General features: G+C 41.4%; 1 protein-coding gene across 4 annotated transcripts in view; it reads left to right on the forward strand.

Annotated features, from left to right (window-relative positions):
- Nucleotides 1-23,265, forward strand: part of LOC145344011 (coiled-coil domain-containing protein 158-like) — a 134,477-nt gene that overhangs the window by 87,304 nt on the left and 23,908 nt on the right. For all 4 annotated transcript variants that reach the window (XR_013886827.1, XM_080190675.1, XM_080190685.1 and 1 more), the window contains 4 exons: nt 5,005-5,157; nt 6,463-6,575; nt 12,187-12,345; nt 16,835-16,927. Coding sequence is in view for 3 of the 4 variants with exons in the window: in XM_080190675.1 (XP_080046801.1) it covers nt 5,005-5,157; nt 6,463-6,575; nt 12,187-12,345; nt 16,835-16,927 (518 nt within the window). In the remaining variant the exon portion in view is untranslated. The remainder of the gene's footprint in view (nt 1-5,004; nt 5,158-6,462; nt 6,576-12,186; nt 12,346-16,834; nt 16,928-23,265) is intronic.

Raw genomic sequence — 23,265 nt, forward strand, 5'->3', positions numbered from 1 at the left:
CTGTGTTGCCAGGTAAGTTTTCAATAATGAATAGATGCTCCAAGGATGTTGACTCAGGAAAAGCTGCAGGAATCCCTGTTTGCCCAGAGAGGGAGAGTCGAATGCAAGAATGCAGCTGCAAATAGTTGAAAGACGCCAGACAATCAATTCTGTAATAGTAATTGTGAGTCCTGAATGTTGTGATGCCTTCAGGGTAGAGGACATTAGAGAGCTGATGTAGAAGTTGGTAAATTGTCTGTAAACTGTAGTTCATTATCAACATGAGCAAGGATAGGATTCAGGATTAGCAAAAAACTTGTTCTAAGAATTAGAAAATAAGAAGCAGAATATTACAGGTAATTTCAACTTTATTACCAATGCTACATAGAACATAGAACATAGAACACTACAGCACAAACAGGCCCTTCGGCCCACAAGTTGCGCCGACCACATCACCTACCAACCTACAGACCTATCTATAACCCTCAATCTCATTAAACCCCATATACTCATCCAGAAGTCTTTTAAAAGACCCCAGCGAGTTCGCCTCCACCACCACTGACGGCAGCCGATTCCATTCACTCACCACCCTCTGAGTGAAAAACTTACCCCTAACATCACTTCTGAACCTCCCTCCCCGCACCTTAAATCTGTGTCCTCTCGTAGCGACCATTTCAAACCGGGGAAATAGCCTCTGAGAGTCCACCCTATCTATTCCTCTCAACATTTTGTAAACTTCTATCAGGTCGCCTCTCAACCTTCGTCTCTCCAGGGAAAAGAGTCCCAGCTCCCTCAACCTAACTTCATAAGGCATGCCTCCCAGTCCAGGCAACATCCTTGTAAATCTCCTCTGCACCCTTTCAATAGCTTCTACATCTTTCCTATAGTGAGGCGACCAGAACTGCGCACAATACTCCAAATGAGGCCTGACAAGGGTCTTATAAAGTTCCAGCATTACCTCCCGACTCCTAAACTCAATCCCTCGATTAATGAAGGCCAGTACACCATACGCCTTCTTGACCACCTCCTCCACCTGCGAGGCCGATTTAAGAGTCCTGTGGACCCGGACCCCAAGATCCTTCTGCTCCTCAACACTACTCAGACTTCTGCCCTTAATAGTGTACTCGTTCATCCCGTTGGTTCTGCCAAAATGGACGACAACACATTTATCCGCGTTGAAGTCCATCTGCCACTTCTCCGCCCAGTCCTGCATCCTATCTATGTCCTGCTGCAACTTTTGCCATCCTTCCAGATCATCCACAACACCACCGACCTTCGTGTCATCAGCGAACTTACTTACCCATCCCTCCACTTCCTCATCCAGGTCATTTATGAAAATGACAAACAACAAGGGTCCCAGAACAGATCCTTGAGGCACTCCGCTGGTGACTGACCTCCATTCAGAAAAAGCCCCATCCACAACCACTCTCTGTCTTCTGCAGGCAAGCCAGTTCTGGATCCACAAGGCCAAAGGCCCTTGGATCCCATGCCCTCTCACCTTCTCAAGAAGTCTTGCATGGGGGACCTTATCAAACGCCTTGCTGAAGTCCATGTACACTACGTCCACGGCACTTCCTTCGTCAATGTGTTCAGTCACATTATCGAAGAACTCAACTAGGCTTGTAAGGCACGACCTGCCCTTGACAAATCCATGCTGACTATTCCTGATCATGTCAAACCTCTCCAAATGTTCGTAAATCTTGTCCCTCAGAAGCCTCTCCATCAGCTTACCAACCACTGAGGTCAGACTCACCGGTCGGTAATTTCCCGGGCTATCTCTGTTCCCTTTCTTAAAAATAGGAACTACATCCGCAATCCTCCAATCCTCTGGAACCTCTCCCGTCTCCATTGACGACGCAAAGATCATCGCCAGGGGCTCTGCAATCTCTTCCCTCGCCTCCCACAGTATCCTACATGATGGCTGGAGGTGAATGTATGATTACAGAAATAGTAAATGAGGTAAAAATCCACAATTCTGGGTTACCAGGACCAGGAGTGAGATGGACAGACAGGACATAAGAAATAGGAACATGAGTTGACCATACCACCCCTCAAGCAGAGTCACCATTCCAAAAGATATGGCTGATCTTCAGGCTTAACTTCACTTTTTCACTTCCTCCACATATCCCTCGATTTCCTGTGTGATCAAAAATCTATCATGCTCAGTTGTAAATGTATTCAATGATGGAACATCTACAACCTTCTGGATAGAGAATTACAAAGATTCATAATCCGTTAGGTGAAGAAATTTCTCCTCATCCCAGTCCTATATGACCTGCCTGATCTTGAGAGAGTACCCCTGTCCTTGATTCTCCAGTAAGAAGTCTCACAACACAGGGTTAAAGTCCAACAGGTTTATTTGGTAGCAAATGTCACTAGCTTTTGGACTCTGCCCCTTCATCAGGTGAGTGGGGAGTTCTGATCACAAACAAGACATATAACGACACACATTCAGTTTACAGAATACTGATTAGAATGCGAGTTTGTAGTCATGCATGTGAGTCATTCTAATTGCCCATTACCTTGTTGCCCATTCACTTAACCTGTCTCTATCTCTTTGTAGCTTCTTTGTGTCCATCTCATAGACTACATTCTGCCCTAGCTTTGCATCACCTATTAACTTATATACATTACTTTCTGCCTCTCAATCTAAGTCATTGTGAACAGTCTGCACTGATGTTGTGGCATTCCACGAGTCTCAGCCTGCCAACTTGAGAATGCCTCTTTTATTTCTCTGTGTGCTAATAAATTACCCACAACTTCATGAGCCCTTATCTTGTACATTAACCTTTGTGTATCACCTTATCGGATATCTTTTGGAAATCAAGCATATACTGCAGCAGCTGGTTCCCCTTTATCTATACTACTGGTTACAGCCTCAAAAAACTAATAAATATGTCAAACCTTATTCCATTTTCATCAAACTGTGTTGACTTTGTCTGATCATACTATAAATTTTGAATTGAATTGTTAAGACTTCCTTAATAATAGATTCCAGCATTTTCTCTGATATCAGCCTAACTAGCTTGTTTCCCTGTTTTCAACAACCACCGCCCCCCAAAACCTCACTGAGTGGATAGCAGAATTAGACTTGTTCACTTTTCAATCTGCTGGGACAGTTCCAGCGCCTAGGGATCCAGAACCTCACACCCGAACAGCACTGAGAGTAGGATTCTTTCAAAGGGCTGAATTGGAGCTCTGGTTGAGAATTAGCACTCTGAGTGTAGGGGAGGAATGGTGCGAGGGAAGAGTCAGCATCTTGGAAAGGAAGGATGAGTTTGTGATGTTTAGCTAATGAGGTAGAAACATTAAAAGATATAAAGGTCAAGATAGCAACAAAAAATTAAGGTGACAATAAAAAGAAAAATCCAAAGGGGTGCAACCTAAAATGTTTGGATATCCATGAATAGAGTAGAAGAAATAATAGTAGAGAACAAGAGTCACAGATTAAAATAGAAAATCAATGCAATATACTATTATGTCACAATTTTCCATTTGAATTTCATTAGGGTTATAGATCAGTTAGTACCATTAATTTAATTAATGTGTCAGCACAGTGGCACAGTGGTTAGCAATACTGCCTCACAGTACCAGGGACCTGGGTTCAATTCTGGCTTCAGGTAACTGTCTGTGTGGAGCTTGCACATTCTCCCTGTGTCTGCATGGGTTTCCTCTGGATGCTCCGGTTTCCTCCCACAGTCCAGAGATATGCGGATTAGTTGGATTGGCTGTACTAAATTGCCCTTTAGTGTCAGGTGGACTAGCAGGGTAAATACGTGAGGTTAAGGGAATAGGACCTAGGTGGGATTGTTATCAGAGCAGGCTTGATGGGCCAAATGGCCTTCTACTGCACCACGGGGATTCTATTCTATAAATTAAGTATTCATTTGAATAAAACTTAAAAGAGGGATAAAGGAGGTGGGATAACAACAATTTACAGCTAATATTTGTGCCCTGGAGTATGGAAATATTTAAATAGGCATAAAGTCAAACCACATGCTTTGACTCCAAATGAGGAATAGACAAGACGTCTTACTTGAGAGCATATTATAAATTGCTATTTAGTTATATTATACTTCGCCAAACAAGCAAAGTATAATATAATAAAGGACCTTCTTCCAGATTAAATAGAAGGAGAAATCTGCAAATAGTGATCAGGAGTGGGAAATATTTGAACAGGAGCTAAAGATACAAATCAAGTATTTTCTAGTATTCCATCAATGAAAAGGGATGCATGCGCAAATTTGAATCTGAAGAGAGATATCTAATGCTCACAACGCAATTTATAAACATTGAAGCCAAATAAAGGATAAAGGAAATTATGAAATGGAAATTCTAAAGGCTGAGAGGGAATGTAGGAGACCATTCCAAAATATAGTGCATTAAAGGGTGTTTTTTACAGGGATATTTGCAGTAATATGTAGAATAAAGGCCAATAAGTAGGCAAACTTTGGAGAATGAAGGAATAGCAGATAGTGGAATGCATTGCTTCGGTTTTCAAGAGAAAATATTATATTGAAAGTTCCATAGAAAAACACAACAGTGAGTGGAGGATATTATTTAATGAAAAGTGGCACTGAATGTTTACTCAGATTAGAAATAGACAAATTACCAGCTCCCATTGGTTTATACCCAAGGAATACTGGGGTAAACTAAAGTTGAAACAGCAAAGCCTGTTACAGTTCTTCATAATTTTTCTGCAGCAAAGAAAATTGGGCTGGAAGGAGATGAATATGATAGCTTTCTTCACACACGCTAAGCAACTTTAGTCCTGTTTGTTTTGCTTCTGTTGGTTAATGAATTGATGGAACCTGTAATAATGAAACAAAATATGAAGCACGTGGGAAAAAACATAGGGATGGGAAGTACGTTTTATAGAGGTCTGTTAATGTGTTGAGATGCTTTGATTTTGTGCATTGTTGTCTAATTGTGAAATATATTAAATAAGGACTGTTGAATGCTTAAAGTTCAAATGTCATTTATTTGTTTGAGTTTATGATTTAGCTCTTTATTGGTTGATTGTAGAGGAGTATAATAATTTGCAGAGGAGCTACAATTGCAAAACAGAAGAATATGATTGGGCTACTAGCAAACTTAAAGCTCAGCTGAAATCAACGCAAAATGATCTTGAACAAACCAGAGAAGCAATGAAAGTACTCGAGGGAGCTGATACACATGGTACCAATTTTTAGCCCATATTTACTATACTATCATATTTATATATATATAAGCTACTTTGTTCTATGCTTTTCTCTTGAGAATTGTGTTGACTTGTAGAGTGGACAAACAGTGGAGATTTTTTAAAAACTTACATATGATTAAAATATTTGGGCCTTTTGTAACTGTATAACATGTATTATTCAAGTAATTTTCCTTTGGACATGCAGTTGACCAAACAAACAAAATTATTTTTAACATCCTGAAATTGCTGAACTTACAAAATACTTTGGCTTCCAGTGAAACCCATGAAATTTGTAATACTGTAACTGAAAGAGATTTGGTAATCCTCTGACCACGCTCCAGCATGTGTTCCACATTCCTTTATTATTTAGTACCCTTGCAATATTCTACAACTCATGACCACTGCCATCTAGAAGGACAAGCGCAGCAGATATCTGGGAACCCCACTATCTGGATGTCCCCCTCCAAGTCACTTACCATCCTGACTTGAAAATATATCACCGTTCCATCAGTGTCAATGGATCAAAGTACTGGTATTCCCTCCCTAACTACATCGTGGGGTTACCTACATCCCAGGGACTGCAACAGTTCAAGAGGACAGCTCACCACCAACTTCTGAAGGGCAACTAGGGATGGGCATTAAATGCCCACATTCCGTGAATAAGATGGAAAACAATGCAGCAATCTTCTCACGTATTTGTGAGAAGGGAAAATTCAGTCAGTGGGAACTGTGAATTACAAAAAATGCTGGAATTGATGATGGTCAGTTTGAATCTAGAAGGTTTCAGATGAAGGATATCCTAACTTTCCCTTTCAGATACTGGCTGACATGATCTGCATTTCTAATTTCTTACTAATTACAAATTTATACATTTGCAATTTATGGCTCTAAATGTATATGGAGAGAGAATAGTGAGCTTTTGTAACCTCCTGCCATAATTTTGATGGAAGGTTGCTGTTACCTTTGGAGAGATGACTGGAAAGGGTCATATATACTATTTCTAAGAAAGCACCAACGATCTTGCAACAAAGATATGGCAGGAAATCAGGACAACCCATTTTAAAATTCAGGGCTTGATTTTTTTTGAAAGTATTGAACTCTTTTATACTTTGAAGAAATTGAAGAAAAATACTCTGCTGAATAACAGTGAAAATTTGTGCTGCTCTTCCAGTCCTCAGATTTAGAATGGCCCAAATTTGTCCGTTTGCTATAAGGATTTGGCTCTATGTAGTTAGACCTTTCCTGTCCTCTCAATGTCATGCCCTAATTTACTTCAAAAAGTTGAATTGTGTGCTTTACAGCAATGAAAGTTGCCATGGGAATGCAAAAGCAGATCACAGCCAAGCGTGGACAGATTGATGCACTACAGAGTAAGATCCAATTCCTGGAAGAATCTTTAGAGAACTCTGAGAGGGTATGCAGTAATTCATTATTCTTAGAAACATATACAAATGATTGAAAACAAATTGTTGTTCTTCACTTGGTCACTCTCTGCTTAATAATGATACCTCACCATCTAATGGGGGCTTGTTGCACACAGGGCACACTCCAAAGCATACATTTCCATTAATACTTTGCATCTTAATCAGGTGTTACTTTCTAACATTTCCTAAGTGAAGATGTGCTCCTAGCCATATTTTAATTTCTCTACTATGAAATACTGATATTTCTTGATAGCTTTCCTTGCATACAAAGAATAAAAGCCTTCTGCATTTATTCAACTTACTGTTATAAGTATAGGTATCATAAAATTCTGTCAAAGATTAGTAACGTTTTCCAAATTTTACGTGTTCACAACATATTTGATTGTAGGCACCAATTCTTCCTTTCTTAGCCAGGTTTCACTATTATTATTTAAATTGGCTCCAGCATCAAGCAGGTGTTCTAGTTAATGCTAAATTCTGAATTTCAGACTCACACTGAACATAAGAACATAAGAAATAGGAGAAATAGGAGCAGGAGTAGGCCATCCAGCCCCTCGAGCCTGCCCCGCCATTCAATAAGATCATGGCTGATCTGTCGCTGCTCAGTTCCACTTTCCCGCCCTCTCCCCATAACCCTAAATCCCCTCTCCTATCAAAAACCCATCAACCCGCGTCTTAAAAATATTTAGCGAGGCAGCCTCCACCACTTCAACGGGCAGAGAATTCCAGAGATTCACCACCCTTTGAGTGAAGAAGTTCCTCCTCAACTCCCTTCTAAACCGCCCCCCTTTTATCTTGAGGCTGTGCCCCCTAGTCCTATTGTCTTTTTTGAGCGGGAAGAGTCTTTCCACCTCTATCCTATCCATCCCATTCATCATCTTATACGTCTCAATGAGATCTCCTCTCATTCTTCTAAACTCTAACGAGTACAAGCCCAGTTTATTCAGCCTCTCCTCATAGCTCAACCCCCTCAACTCCGGTATCAGCCTAGTAAACCTCCTCTGCACTCCCTCCAAGGCCAAAATATCTTTGCGCAGGTGCGGCGCCCAAAAATGCACACAGTACTCCAGTTGCGGCCTCACCAATGCCCTATACAGCTGCAGCAAGACCTCCCTACTTTTATATTCAATCCCCTTCGCTATGAAGGCCAGCATCCCATTCGCCTTCCTGACCACCTGCTGCACCTGCAAGCTGGGTTTTTGTGACTCATGCACAAGGACCCCGAGGTCCCTCTGCACCGTCGCCTGCTGCAGTTTATCGCCCCGTAAGTAATAGTCCTTCCTGCCATTCTTCCTACCAAAGTGGACCACCTCACACTTGCCAACATTAAATTCCATTTGCCATTTCCTGGCCCATTCGCCCAGCCTATCTAGATCCTTCTGCAGACTCTGCAAACATCATTTACCCTTTTGGATATCTGGTACCAATGTTTTACTGCTGATGTTTTAGAGGGGGCAATTTGCGGGATTCCTGTGAGGGTTCACGTCCCACTAGCATCTCCCAGCGCCGGTCTACTCTGTGCCTGAAATCGGCAGGGAGATGGGGAATAGCATTTAAATAATATTTTACACATTTCACATTTCACTTAAATGCTATGAGAGGACCCGGGACTGAATTCTCCAGACTGCTAGCCTCTCCCATCCCGCCAAAGTGTTTCACTTTCAGGGAGCCAGTGACCTGACCCGCTGGAGTGAAAAGGGGACAGTTGGAGCCCACCAAGGGGTCAGGTGGCAGTGGGTGCACCCTGGGCATGGGCACCCTGGCAGTGACATCCTGTGTGCCCTGGCACTGCGATAGAGCTGGCCAGCAAACGAGAGGCTGACAATTTGGGGCCAATGCACATGTTTGGAACCCCACTGATTTCAGCCTCCCAGTTGGGAATAGGCCCCTCCCCCTGAAATTTAATGATATTCATGCTGGTAGCCTCTGCATTGCACATTGTGGGAGATTCTAGTGTGAGCTTCCACTGAAAAAAAAGCGTGAACTACTCCCGCTTTCTGCAAATTCAACACTTAGGGACCTATTTTAACCTTTTTAATTCTAAGTGAAGAATGTGGGTGTGATTCAGGTCTGACATGTAAACCTGTTCTCAGGTGCCCCCGTATGCACTCAGCCTGAAAAAGATTCGTGAGTCTGCATCACGCTGTGGACAGGGCTTATCATGCCCAAAATGCTGCTGCTTCGATTGGAGCCTTCAACTGCGCAAGCGCAGGAAAAAAGAAATTTGAAAATGGCTCCCCTGTCACATTGCTCCCAGGCGGCAAAAAGCAGATAAAGTGGCCCTGGAGCGATGGCCCCCAAAGATATCATCCAAACCACCCCCCCCCCCCCCCCCCCCCCCCCACAAAACATAATGTTCCCCTTATCTACCCATCCCTCCACAATGCAGACCGATTGTGACCTCTTGCCCCCTTTCTGAGAGACAGCGGACCCCCCTGCTCCTGCCATACACACACACACCCACCCACCCACCCACCCCGTTTCGGGCATGATGCTGATCGCAGCCATTTTTGGACCTCGGTAAAGAAGAATTTGTGCGCCCAAATTTTACCAAGTTTTTGTGCCCAAAAAAAGATGCAACACAATGGTAAAATAGGGCCCTTAGAATTCTTTTGGGAGAATTCCACCCAGAATCGTCAAAAATGCAAAGCTTGCTCCATGGTAGGCTCCACAGTGATCATTTCAATAATCCTAGCACTGCTGCCCTCATCAAATGGTTGAGGCTGGCCAAGAAATGCTTTCAGATGTGGTGGGAAGACACTGATCTGCTCCTGGAACTGCAGTTTGGGAAAAAGCCCAGTGCAGAGCTCGCATTTGTGAGCTTGCCAGAGCTGATAGGGGCAGCCAAAGAAATTCATCAACCACTAGCAAGAAATCCAAATTTGCATTTGGACATAGAGCTCTGGAATTCTTTTTAACAATTGACATGCTTTGCTATTTGTAATCTCCACTTTAGTGCATGTATAGAGAAGGGGGACTCCAGAGAATATAATTTTCAGAAGCTATGTTCACACCATTCCTTCCCCCTCCATCCAACTCCTCTTTGCCCTTCCGTTCTTTCCCTTCTGAGCTCCACCTCCTACTCGTGATTTGTAGACAATTTCATTTTGCTACTTTGCACCTTTGTATGGAATAGCAAATGTGTTATTGTATATGTTTCTCTGCAATTTATTTCAATTTAAGCAATAGGAGATTGTACACATTCCGCTTTTCAAGGCCACTGTCCCTCACTTTTTATTTTTGCCTTGCACAAAAATGTTGATGTGAATTAAATGAAGTGCCTGCATGATGTAAATTGACCAATTCATTGAATTGTTATCTGATGGAGATTATTGGTGAAATGTTTCACTCCTCTCCCACAAACTTTTTTATATAGCTGCATACCATGATGAGAGTTTTAAGTTTTCCAGCCAGCTGCTTTTGGCAGAAGGTCAAACATGGTTAAATTTAGCTAACTTCCAGAGCAGCCTTAGAAGGAGTGGTTCTGATTCAAATGGAGTTGTTATACTCTTCAAATTGAAGGTATTGTTTCTATTTTTAATTGCATTTTAATATTTGCAATTCTACACTCAGGTTCCTACCCGCATTCTTTTCTGAAAATATTCAGCATTTCCAGATGACCGTAAATGCCCTGAGTGAGGTTAACTATGATGTTCCCATGTACATAGCTGCAATGATTATACTGTACACAATGAAAAACCTGGCAAGCTATTAACATTTTAAATACTTCTAGAATATCTCAGCTAAACCAATTGTGAAACATTTCTTACCATTTTTAGAAACATCCAAAAGTACATTCAATGTTTAGTTTATATGTCTTGAATAAAGAAAATATCAATGTTTCAAATTATTTCTGTTCAAAAAATTAAGCCCAGGTGCCTGATTTATCAATATTGTCCTATCTCATATTTTGCCTAAATACAAATTGGATTAAAGTTTACTTATTCACCAGTGTGCAAAATAAAATTGTGGTATACTGAAATGGAGACTGAAGACTAGAATTTCCAATTGGAATAAGGGGGAAAGGCTTAATCCCAGATCTTCACCTACGTAGCTTCATCTTCAATTTAGTGACAGGATTTGTTTAGAATCCCAAGAAGTGCCTGTCAGATCACTAAACGAAATGTGGAAATAAGGTGTTAGTGATAATATTATATAATGTACACAATTTGTTGGCATTCATGCAAGGCTAGCATTGATTCATCCATCTGCCCATTAAGTGATATTCAGAGCTGCTAAGAACCATCCTTCATGAACAGCCCAATATGAAGACTGCTTTTTTTTGGTTCGATCTCCACATTTCCTTACAGGTGATCAGCAACCATGTGAATTGTAGCACTGCAATCTTAACCAATGCCCAGAATTGCTGAAGTGGGTTCTTTATAGTGGAAAAAAGGGACCAAAGGAGAGATGTCTAGCATATCAGGCTGAATCAGAAATGTTTTGTGCCCATCTGGAGTTAGTGGAGAAGTGTCAAGAGATGCCCCTTGCATATCTGTTTTCTGTTATGGTTAGCCGATCTCTTGAAGGCCAGTTGGTTGAGTTGGCTAGATGGCTAGTGTGTTGCATGGGTCTCAATCCTGTGGCTGAGGTAGACTTGGGTCCTGCCTCCTTGCCCTATCAGTAGGAAAAAATATTATGGCACTTAGCCGAGGTTCCGTGAATAATTGTCAACGACCTTTAGACAGGAAATTCAAAGAAAGGAAGGAACCTTCTCCTGCAACAGATTTAGGCCTCAACTGAAGCACTGTGGCCAATTCTGAGAACTACTTTCAGGCAAAGGAAATTTACTGGAGTGATTCCAGGAGTAAGATACCAGTTTTGCAGAGACACCAGAAAAACTGGAATTGTCCTCCTTTGTAGGAGGTCCACAGTGCTTAGTACAAAAAAGCTTAAGAAAGATTTAATAAAGATCTTCAAAATTATAAAGGATTTTGATGGAGTAAATAGCAAGAATGAATGTCCAATTTGAGCAGCTTGCCTGAGAGAACTGTAGCACTTCAATTTGCCCTATTTGCAGCTCAGCAAATTAGAACAATGCAGTTAAATTGCTCCCCTTGCAGAAATCGTGCAACACCAAAGAATTTTGCTTAATTCCAATTAGGAAAACCACAGTGTTTATTCCTTCAAACTGCTGAAGGTGTTTAAATGTTTCAGATTTCCCACTCATAAATGGGTAAATGCCCCAAAATGCAAGCATAGTCATCTATATTTCTTAAGATAATCCTAGAACTATGAATCACTTTACTGCAGTTTAGATGCTGCTCTTCCAACCTACATCCAATGTATGTGATGCATCTTTTCTTATCTTGGTTATTCTAGTTTTAGAAATCTTAATGTTGTCATTAAATAGTCAGTCTAGAATGTGGAAGTGAGTTTGGCTTTGAAACAACGGGTGAGATTTTCCGGTCGCGCTCACCTCAAGGTCACAAAATCCTGCCCGCAGTGAATGGATTTTTGCATGGTCGTGTCCCGCCTGCTACAATTCCAGTGGCAGGTGGGACAGGAAAGTTTCACACAATATCTATGATTACATTTCCCGTCTCTTCTTCCATCTACCCTCTCCCCCAAATAAAGTTTAACCTGTTTTATGTTCTGTAGGAGAAATGCTACCTAAAAGAAGAGAAGGTTCGCCTAACTAAGGAACTTGCCTGTATCGTATCAGAACGAAACAAAATTGCTGGAGAACTTGATGCCCTGAAATCACAAGAGAAAAGCTTGAAGGAAAAACTGGTTAGATTGGAGTCAGCACTAGAGAAGGTAGGAATAGGAAATAGGAGCAGGAGTAGGCCAACTAGCCCTTCGAGCCTGCCCCGCCATTCAATAAGATCATGGCTGATCTGTTGTGGCTCAGTTCCACATTCCCGCCCTCTCCCCATAACCCTTAATCCCCTCTCTTATCAAAAACCCATCAACCCGCGTCTTAAAAATATTTAGCGAGGTAGCCTCCACCACTTCAACGGGCAGAGAATTCCAGAGATTCACCACCCTTTGAGTGAAGAAGTTCCTCCTCAACTCTGTTCTAAACCGCCCCCCCTTTATCTTGAGGCTGTGCCCCCTAGTCCTGCTATCCTTTCTGAGCGGGAAGAGTCTCTCCACCTCTATCCTATCCATCCCATTCATCATCTTATACGTCTCAATGAGATCTCCCCTCATTCTTCTAAACTCTAACGAGTACAAGCCTAATTTATTCAGCCTCTCCTCATAGCTCAACCCCCTCAACTCCGGCATCAGCCTAGTAAACCTCCTTTGCACTCCCTCCAAGGCCAAAATATCCTTGCGTAAGTACGGTGCCCAAAACTGCACACAGTACTCCAGCTGCGGCCTCACCAATGCCCTGTACAGCCACAGCAAGACCTCCCTACTTTTATATTCAATCCCCCTCGCGATGAAGGCCAGCATCCCATTAGCCTTCCTGACCACCTGCTGCACCTGCAAGCTGGGTTTTTGCGACTCATGCACAAGGACCCCGAGGTCCCTCTGCACCGTCGCCTGCTGCAGTTTTTCTCCACGTAAGTAATAATCCTTCCTACCATTATTCCTACCAAAGTGGACCACCTCGCACTTGCCAACATTAAATTCCATTTGCCATTTCCTGGCCCATTCGCCCAGCCTATCTAGATCCTTCTGTAGATTCTCCCCACCCTCCGCACAATTTGCCTTTCCACCAATTTTGGTGTCATCAGCAAATTTCGACACCCTACACTCGGTTCCCTCCTCCAGGTCATCTATATAAATGGTAAATAGCTGAGGCCCCAGCACCGACCCCTGGGGCACTCCACTAGTCACCATCCGCCAATCCGAATAGCACCCATTGACCCCCACTCTCTGCCTCCTATTTGACAACCAGTCCTCTATCCACGCTAACACCCTACCCCCAACTCCATGCCCCCTGACCTTCTGCAATAACCTCTTGTGAGGTACCTTGTCAAACGCCTTCTGAAAATCAAGAAAGACCACATCCACCGGCTCTCCTCTATCCACCGCCCTAGACACATCCTCATAGAACTCCAGTAAATTTGTCAGACACGACTTCCCTTTAACGAAACCATGCTGCGTCTGCTCTATCAAGCAGTTCCCCTCAAGATGCCTTGCTATTTCCTCCTTGATGACGGATTCTAACATTTTACCTACAACAGACGTTAAACTAACAGGCCTATAATTCCCCGCCTTTTGCCTGGCACCCTTCTTAAACAACGGCATAACATTAGCCGTTTTCCAACCTTCCGGCACTTCCCCGGAATCCAGCGACATCTGGAAAATAACCACCAAGGCATCCACTATCACCTCCGCCATTTCTTTCAGGACCCTCGGATGCATTCCATCCGGTCCTGGGGACTTGTCCACAATCAGCCCCTCCAGTCTGTCGAGCACCACCTCTCTAGTAACAGTAATGTCATCGAGACCCTCCAGTCCTACCACCTTTCCATCTCTAACATCCGGCAAATTATTCACGTCCTCCTCCGTGAAGACCAAAACAAAAAAGTTATTCAAGACCTCAGCCATATCCCCATCCCCTACCACTAAGTCCCCCTTCTCATCCTCTAAGGGACCAACGTTCACCCTAGCCAGCCTCTTCCTTTTTATATATTTATAAAAACTCTTGCTATCCTTTTTTATATTAAGCGCTAGCCCAGCTTCATAGTTTCTCCTACCCTTCTTTATCAACTTCTTTGTCAATCTTTGTTGACATTTAAACCTCTCCCAATCCTCTTCTCGCCCACTACTCTTAGCTACTCTAAACGCCTGTTCTTTTAATTTAACACTTTCTGTGGTAGCTGTGTCAGCTTTAATTATTAGGGGCATCGTTTGTATTCCTCAGCATTTGTATGTAGAGTGACTCCTTAAATAAACTTTGCCACCTAGTTTTTGCATCAAGGGTCCAAACATACACTGACCAGCAGGTAAAACAGATATCATTAATATCAACAGTAGGGTGGATTTGAACCCAGGTGAGTTAAGGGAAAGGCCAGTGTTCTAACCCACTGCACCACTCATTTTCTGCTCTGGTGCCAATGGTATGAAAGTAGAAATTATCAACGTTTTCACTGACAATTGTCCAATCAGTTTTCAAAAGGCCACATGCTTTAAGTAAGGGGCAGACTTTGCAACATGGGATAGGGGAAGGGAAATAAATTAAAAAACCTGTTCCTTCAAATGACTTTTCTGCTGACCTTTCTTTGACATGATTTAGAGGAAGATCCCTTTTCACTACTGCTCTTTTGCTGAAGGTGTCCCTAGTAGTTTATGAAAAGGACATTAGATTTTATCTTTTCAAAGATTCCTTTCTCACAAATTTTTTGCCCGAAGTCAAGGTAGTTTTGTTCGCGAATGCCTCGCCTTCTCAACCTTGGTCCTTGCCTGAGATATGGTATCCTGAGGTTAAATGACTACCAGTCAGGGGGACTATGTTGACTCTACCTTTTACCTAAAATGTTTTATTTTCTTGTTTTTAGAGACAGTTCTTCAAACAACTAACATTGCATGGTGTCTCAATCCTTCTTTTGTAAAAAGAAAATCCTTTGTCACATCTGTTTCTTGTAGCTTCTGAGAACAGATATTTTATAGAGTGAAACCTGTAATTTAGGAGTACCTATGGGACTCCTTTGTCTGCAGATGTCATTATTTTCAAAGTAGTCACTTGATGCACAGGAAAGCAGATGAGGCATGACTGCATCTTGTGCTCTATTTTCACTCTCACCTGGAATAGTGCCTAATTTGAAGCCCTGTCATGTCAGCAGGGTGTGTTTTCCGTTCACTTTATGTTTATTATGTTTCCCATTGTTATCCCAGAGCTCAGGGCCCTGATCCTGTTATCTACTGTGATGGCAGCCTGCACAGGACAAGGTGATTGCTGAATGACAGAGTCATTGGTCAGCAGGTGGGAGGGTGTTGGTGATGATGGAATAAGGTTATTGCACAGCTGTTCCTTTGTATGCAGCAGCTGCTAATGTTTGAAGTTCTAGAGGGCGACAGCTATGAGTACCTGAGGTGCTCATGATATAAGGTTGTCAACTCTTGTTGGAGGTATTATGTGAGGTTTGATCACCGACTAGGCCAAGTGACTTCTACAAATGTTATTGGGTTCACATTATAAAGAAATCTCCATTATACAAAATGAGGAATTCTTGGAGGGCAGTCTGGTTGGGAAGCTTGGGTACTGCAATCTTGTGGGGGGTCCAAAGATGGAGAGACTATGGTGGCTTACAAGAGCAGGCAAAATTTTCCCAAAAGATCTCTAAGTGTCAAAATGGCAAGAAAAATGGGGTGAAACACGCTGGTCTCTCAGGTGCAATCTTTTGACAGTTAGCCCATTAAGCGTCTAATTAAATGCAATTTTATGTCTGCTTTTATGGTTGGCAGGTGGCCTGCTTGACCAGGTGTATTTTACATTTCAGCTGCAACCTCGGTCCAGAATGGGATGAAAGATCAGGGCTGAAATAGAATTTAAAAAGTCGTCAGATGACTGAAGTTTGTGTCTGAATATGTGTTGTATAGAGAGCTCCATAGCACTATCCTTCTGAGGGAACACATTGGCAGCGCCAACCCATACCGTCTCTTTTCTTGGTACCCACCCTCCCCAGCAGCACTCAGCCTTTCCCAGCACACGCTTCATGCTTCTTTGTTAATTGGCTAGCCAGTGTGAAATTGTATTCCAGGGCCAGCCGCAGCCTAAAATCATTTTGCACTTACTTCCAGGTTCTGTACATGCACCCGATGGCTCAGAGTTCATTATAGTGTAAGCTATTTGGGACTGCTAGTAAATGCCCATTTTTGTTTTGCAGATGTCCCTTTTCTTGGACTGCCCATTTGTACAGGTTTCTCTGTAAATTATAAAACTAGATTCCATTTACCTTGGTGGATGAACAGTTTCTTTTAAGTCCGAACAATATCTATGCACCAACGACACTAAAAGTGATCTTTTCAAATTTCCAAATTCATAGTCCTAATTGTGTTCATATAATTCATTTATTCACTTATCTGAATTCTGAGTTGCAAAAGCATCAAGAACTGGATTTGTAAAGTGATTATGTCACATGACCACAGGTTCCTCCTACAAAACATAGAAACATTACATAGTGTCCCAGTTGGAAATCATAGAATAATAAGTTGCAGAAGTATCTACCATCTCGAACAGCATAAAATTATAATTGGTAATGGATTTCAGGATATAAATAATGCTTTGAATAAAACCTGCTAAGGGAGCAGCTAAACTTGACTGATTATGATTTATTTTCATGTGTAACAGGCCTGCCTCAGGTTTTCTGATTGTCAGTCAGTTATTCAGCGTCAAGAGCAGGACTTCATGCGTTTAAAGCTGCAGCATGCTTTGGAAGTAAAGGTATGAACTGTTTGCTTACTTTACATTTTAATGTTTTGTGGATGCTTTGCTGTTTAATGATTTCCTTTAAATCTTAGTTTCAGTCTCTGTCATTGGTACTTGATTTTTAAGCCTCTTTAACTAAACAGTTTTGGATAATTTTGTGTCTGCTTTAACTACTTAATTCTTTGGGACTTATATAAAATGGAAAGGATTGGTTTAAATTCATATAATAGTATTACTATAAAGCTTGGACTTGGCTTACAAAGTAATGACTTCCAGAGGATCAACATTTTTTACTTTACATTGTATGCCCTCAAGATGGGTTTCCAGAAAGGCATATACTGTTTAGTTTTGCATGTTGAGACTTTGACTTTCTGTAGGGTCTGGGCTTAGTTATTTCAAATCATTCCATTCATTGTGACTATCAATCTAGGTAGAACCAATTACACAGGGCAGAATATAACACTACCACCCACCCTGGAGTGGACTTGGGGAGGTGAGATGAGTGTTTAATTAGGTGGGAACACTTGACTGGAGAGCCTGTTGTCTTCCTGACTACCCCCACCCCAACTCTATCCCATCACTGGGTTGATGGATGGACTAGTCAGCCAGTAAAAACTGGTAGCCTGCTTATGGACTGAGGTTGGGACCTTCCTAATCAGATAACATACTCAGTGGACGGCTCTGCGCTGACAGAGGCAGCCCCGAAGGAAAAGTCTCCTCCTGCCCTCCACATCAATGCCCCCACTCCATCTCCCTCTTCAGGGCATGCTTAACATGTCCCCAGTAAGTGCACCTCATTCACCTGGGTTCTGAGGTCACCTTGGCTGCTTCTCTGCCTGGCACCTTTTTCAGTGCGCACCATTCCAAGTGGTGTTTCTGGGTATGAACACTGCCAGCCTTTGACTTAACAGCAGCTCTTGGAGACAGGATCCCATCCTAATGTCCTGGGAACCCCAACCTCAAGCAAATTAATGTCTGATTGGAATTCCATCCCACCAGAACGAGCTGTTGCAGCGTTGGCACCATCTCTCCAGCCAGTGGATAGGACCACTGCCATGGTCATTAAATTCAGCCCAAAAGTTGGATTCCAGATCAGTAAATAAAGCCGTGGACAGAAAAATATCTATGAATTGGGTTTACTCATACAGACTTTCAGATGGCATTTAATACAATTCCTTCTAAGACCTAAAGTTTAAGCTCATAGAATTGAGAATTGAAGGAGACTTATTAACCTGGTTAGGAAATTGACTGAGTGGAAAAAGAAAGAATAAGGATAATGGACATGTACTCTAATTGGCACACTGTAGCCAAATGTGTCCCATAGAGATTTGTTTTGGGGCTTCAGCTTTTCATTGCTTTCATTAATGAATTAGATTATAAGGTGGAAAACCAGTTTGCTAATGACGCAAAGGTAGGGAGCATGTAATTACTAAAGAAATATTGATAAATAAAGCAAATGGACAAAACTGTGGTATACGGATTTCAATGTGAGGTCATCCACTTTGGATCTAAAATCAAATAACTTTCTAAATGATTAAAAGCTACAAACAATGGAGACTTGGGAGTCGACATGCACAGATCATTAAAATATCATGAACAGAATATAATGAAATAATAATATATTGGAATCCTGGCCTTTTTATCTAGAGGGCCAGAAGATGAGAGGGTCTAAGTCATGCTTCAGTTATACACCTGGAGTATTGAGAGTCATTTTGGGCATTGCATCTTAGGAAGGATATATTGGTTTTGGGGGGAATTTAGCTTGGGTTTACTGGAAAGATGCCTGAACCCTAATGGTTAATAGAATTTGAATTTTTTAAATGTGATTTTTCAAATAATTATGTATTTGATCGTATGTAAAGCTATATGAAGAAATAAGCCAGCCATATATCTTGAGTTAACAAGAGTTTGATTAATTGTTTAAAAAACTCACTCAGGTAACAGTGTAGGATCTATTTTTTAAAAAAATGCCCTGAATCCCAAAGCTATACACATGGACTAGCATGCAAAATAGAACAAGTACAGGGTAGAGAAGGTGGAATTGATAAGAATTAAAGTCCATAAGGAAAGAAAAATATACATTCCCAAGTCCTTTTGATGGTATTTGTTGTGGCCAATGTAAAATGGTTATTTTTCTGGACACAGGTTCTTTTAAACAGCGATCTACCTTTTCCCAAAGTGGATGTTATGGCATTTTTGAAGTTCCTTTCGATTGAAATTCTCTTTCTTCGTGATATAGTCTAAAATGTAACAGAGTTAGGATCCTGAACTTGAACAGCAGGGAGAGTGAGATAATGTTAAATTCTGCAGTGCTTCTGTGTGTTCCTTTCTGCAGACTCCTTTCTTGCTGTAACCAACATACAAGCAGATAATCATAGCCTTTCAGACATGGGGTTTCAACCATGTTACAGCTGGCTATCGGCCCACAAAAGGGGGCAGTCCATATTAATGAAGCAGTTTCAATCCCCCGTTGTCAAAGCTATCAAGATGCCATTGAAACAGAAAGGGGTCCTTCGCACCCTCCTTGCCTAATGAGTTTCATTAGTCCTTCTCTGTTTCTGGCAATATATGAAGCCTAGTAGCTTGTTGTCTTTGCTTTACAGAAACTTCAAACAATGGCAGATGTTACATCCATCAGGTAAACTGCCTAGACATGTCCACTATAATCTGCTTTCAGATGCTACTGGAAACATGGGAAATTTGTAGGTCAGGTTACTTCTGCAGTCATTTTAGAACATTGTCTTTGCAGTTCTAGTGCCTTTGCAGTTCTACCTGACTTTCTTTCCTTTTAAAAAACAATCCAAGGCCTTACACCAGTCAATGAAACTAATGACTAATAGTCCACATTGCACATGACACATCCTTGTAACAGTGCATTTTTTTCATTTGTTTATACCAGTGTTGTCCAATATGCTAGCTACATGTGGCTAATTGCATCTTTAATTAATAATTTACTACTATTGTGTATTTGCAAAATGTATGCATGTGTACTTGAAACTTTTTATGTATTCATTGGTAAAATGTTAATTTGCTACACGATATCTAACACAAACTTTAAAAAGCCAGTCGTAAGTACTGTGAGATCACAAGCAACATTGCATGGAGAGAAGTCATCATGGCCAGCTCATCCAATTAGAATACTCCAGGCCAATGGAAGGAAAGAAACTCAACAATAAGGAACAGTTCCAACAGGGCGCGACATGTCCAAGGGCAAGCAGCATTTAACCATGTTCTGGATGGAGAGCAGGGGGCAAGTCTGGTGCATCTCAACGAGTCAACATTCTCAGCAGCCAGTCTGATAAAGTCGAAGCATCACCTGCAATTAATGTAAAAATGCCTAAAAACTAGTGAAAATTATTGGGTGAGATTTTCCAATCTTGTCTGTACCTGCCGCACTGCCAGCAAGAATGGAGAATATGGTGCTCAGCCAAAATTCCATCCACTGCAGTGGCACTGGAGAGTTCCAGCTGTGGACGAGGTCAGAGGTTTTTGGTGATTGTATCTGATATATTCATGCCAGATTTACAGACTTTGAAAGAAAAAGATGGCAGAGTTTCACGCTGAAAAGTGGTATGTGTCTTTAGAGTAATTATACGCAGTGAGATACATATTGCATATTAGCCATTTCCCACTGAAGTTTAATACACATGGATGAAATGGTATTACCATACCACCCTTATAGTTAGCAAATTCCCTTGGATAACATTGATATGTATCATGTAGAATAACCCTATTTGTTGGTTTATATTCATGATTTGGATCTGTGTCTTTTCAGTTAGCCTTCCATAATGACTGAAGATGGCATGTAATAGCAGATGAGAAAATATAGTATCCAGTTCACACAATAAAAGGGTCTAGGTTGTCATCCAAGTTAACTTAAAGTATTGTTTACAGACACCTTGTAGCACCGATATGGATAACTTGTGGATCTTGTGCCAATAGCAAACTCACCGTAAAGTACATCTGCAGCTATCAGTCATTTGGCTGACATGACCCAGTCAATCAGTTAATTAGATATTGGGCAGAATTTAATATTTGCAATAGGGATCTCACCTGCTGGCTAAGGAACCAGCAGGAGCCTGGCATTGCCACAGTTATGGGAAGCCAAGTGCCTGTCAGGGGCTTAATTTAACTCTCATGTAGATTGGGATAAACAGACAAACTCATGTCAAAAATATAACAAACCTGTGTAGTTTTTTGCAACAATATGTTCTGGAACCAGCAAGGATGCTTACCATATTAGATCTAATAAAGGGTAATGTTTCAGGTTTAATAACAGCCTTTGTGAGTGAGAATGACTGCTCTTGATATCAAGCCTGCATTTAACCAACTGTGTCATTAAGAAGCCCTAGTAAAACTGGACTCAAGGATTATTGGGGAAAACTCTCCACTGGACTCATACCTGGTACAAAGGAAGGTAATTGTGGTTGTTGGAGGTCAGTCATCTCAGCTCCAGGACATCACTGCAGGAGTTCCTCAAGGGAGTGTCCTAGGCCAATCAAACAATCTATTTGTTGGTTTATATTCATGATTTGGACAGTGTCTTTTCAGTCAGCCTTCCATAATGACTTTACTGTGGATGGTGTCAGGTGTCTTGAATGTTGTTGGATCTGTTCTCATCTAGACAAGTGGTGAACCGATGCCGTGTAGATGGCAGACAGACTTTGGGCGTCCAGAGAAAAGTTATTAAAGATTAAAGCACAAGGGGAAACTAAAGAATTGGTCTGTATACCGGGGAGGGGGGGGGGGGAATGGTCTGATTCAAGTTTTTTATGGCATTAGAGGGAACCGATAGGGTAGATTGGGAGAAAATATTTCTGCTGATTGGAAAACCTGGATATTAGAGTCAGATCAGGGATGAGGTTAGGAAACAATTCTGCGTGCAAAGGGTTGTAGAAGTTTAGAACTTCCTTCTGCAAGTGATGGTTGGTGCTGGGCCAATCGTTAATTTTAAATCTGAGGTTGATTGGTTTTTGTGAACCATGGTGTTGGGTATAAAGCAAAAGTTGCTATGTAGAGCTGGGCCACATATTAATCATGATCTTATTGAATGACAGAACTGACCTAAGAAACTAAATGACCTGACCAGTACTAACAGTCCATCACCTCTTCAAAAGTTACTTTTTCACACTGAACTGCAGGGCTGAAATCCTGGTTGCCGTACTCACAAGAAAAAGTTTTCCTCTCATTGGGCAGGATTTTCCATCTGTGCTCGCCCCAAAACTGGAAAATATTATGCGCGGTCGACAGACCCGAGCATGGTCCGCCCCCCTCACCCACTATGATTCCCATGGCAGGCGGGATGGGAAAATTCCCTCCTGTGTGTTTGTAGGAAGATCAAAAAAGTGTTGTTATGCACATTTTTGGCTGCATTAAATTTACTGAGCTGAAGAAATCATTTCACAGAGTGTTATCCTGTCCACATAATATTAGAAAATACTTTTTTTTTAAATCGCTAATCAAATTAATTCCTAAATTTACAATTTAATGAAGATCAATGAAAGGTCACATAAGGGTATAACAAGCTTAGCAACACTGCAGAGTAGTTGTGAAGAAATAGTCTTCTTTCAAATGTAATGAATGCTATAATGATGAACAACATTTGAAAAGGTTAAGAATGGGATTGAAAGCTATGAGTATAAAAATAGACACAGACTGTGTGCAGCATTATCATTCCAATCCTGCTGAGGCCATGAAATATCTGAAGTACACTGGCTAAAGGTGGAAAATATAAATTGTAATCTTTGATTGATGCATTGTGATTTTGCTTAATTGCCTTATGGAGCCCGGGTGAAACTTTCAAAAGTTTCTTGGAATTTTTACTTCTAATTACTGGCCTCCCTCAGGTGACTTATTTAATTGGAATAGTTCCATGGCAGTTTAAATAACAAGTCATCTGCTGGGAGATTTGGTAGGTGGAATTGTCTGTTGTCCTGATTGTTAAAGTAATATTTTAAACTTGCTGAATTAAAAAAGGAAAATGCTGCTGTAGTGTACTAGAGGTTTGAGCAGAAGTTTGTGAATGAGTGTTTAAATTGCTCTAGTACAGTACAAGTACATTCAGAGTGTTTGAAATTAGAAAATAATTGACTTGGGGGTGGGAGGGAGATGAAATTGTTTTGTCATGTTAAAACTGCTATTGGAATGGAGGTCATCTGTATTTCCTCCAAGACTAGCCCTAAGCAGGAAGAGCATGACTTTGCTATTATTTTGTACATGAATTATGAAAGATGGACAGGATCAAAACACATGCTGTAATCCTTCAAACAGAATATTACTAATATGCTGTATCAAGTTGATCCTGGCTGAGGTTGTGTTACTAATTCTGAACTGAAATAAATTGAACTCTTAAT

The sequence above is a fragment of the Carcharhinus amblyrhynchos genome, chromosome 1 (genome assembly GCF_965287045.1).
Source record: "Carcharhinus amblyrhynchos chromosome 1, sCarAmb.v2.hapA, whole genome shotgun sequence".
NCBI lineage: Eukaryota > Metazoa > Chordata > Chondrichthyes > Carcharhiniformes > Carcharhinidae > Carcharhinus > Carcharhinus amblyrhynchos.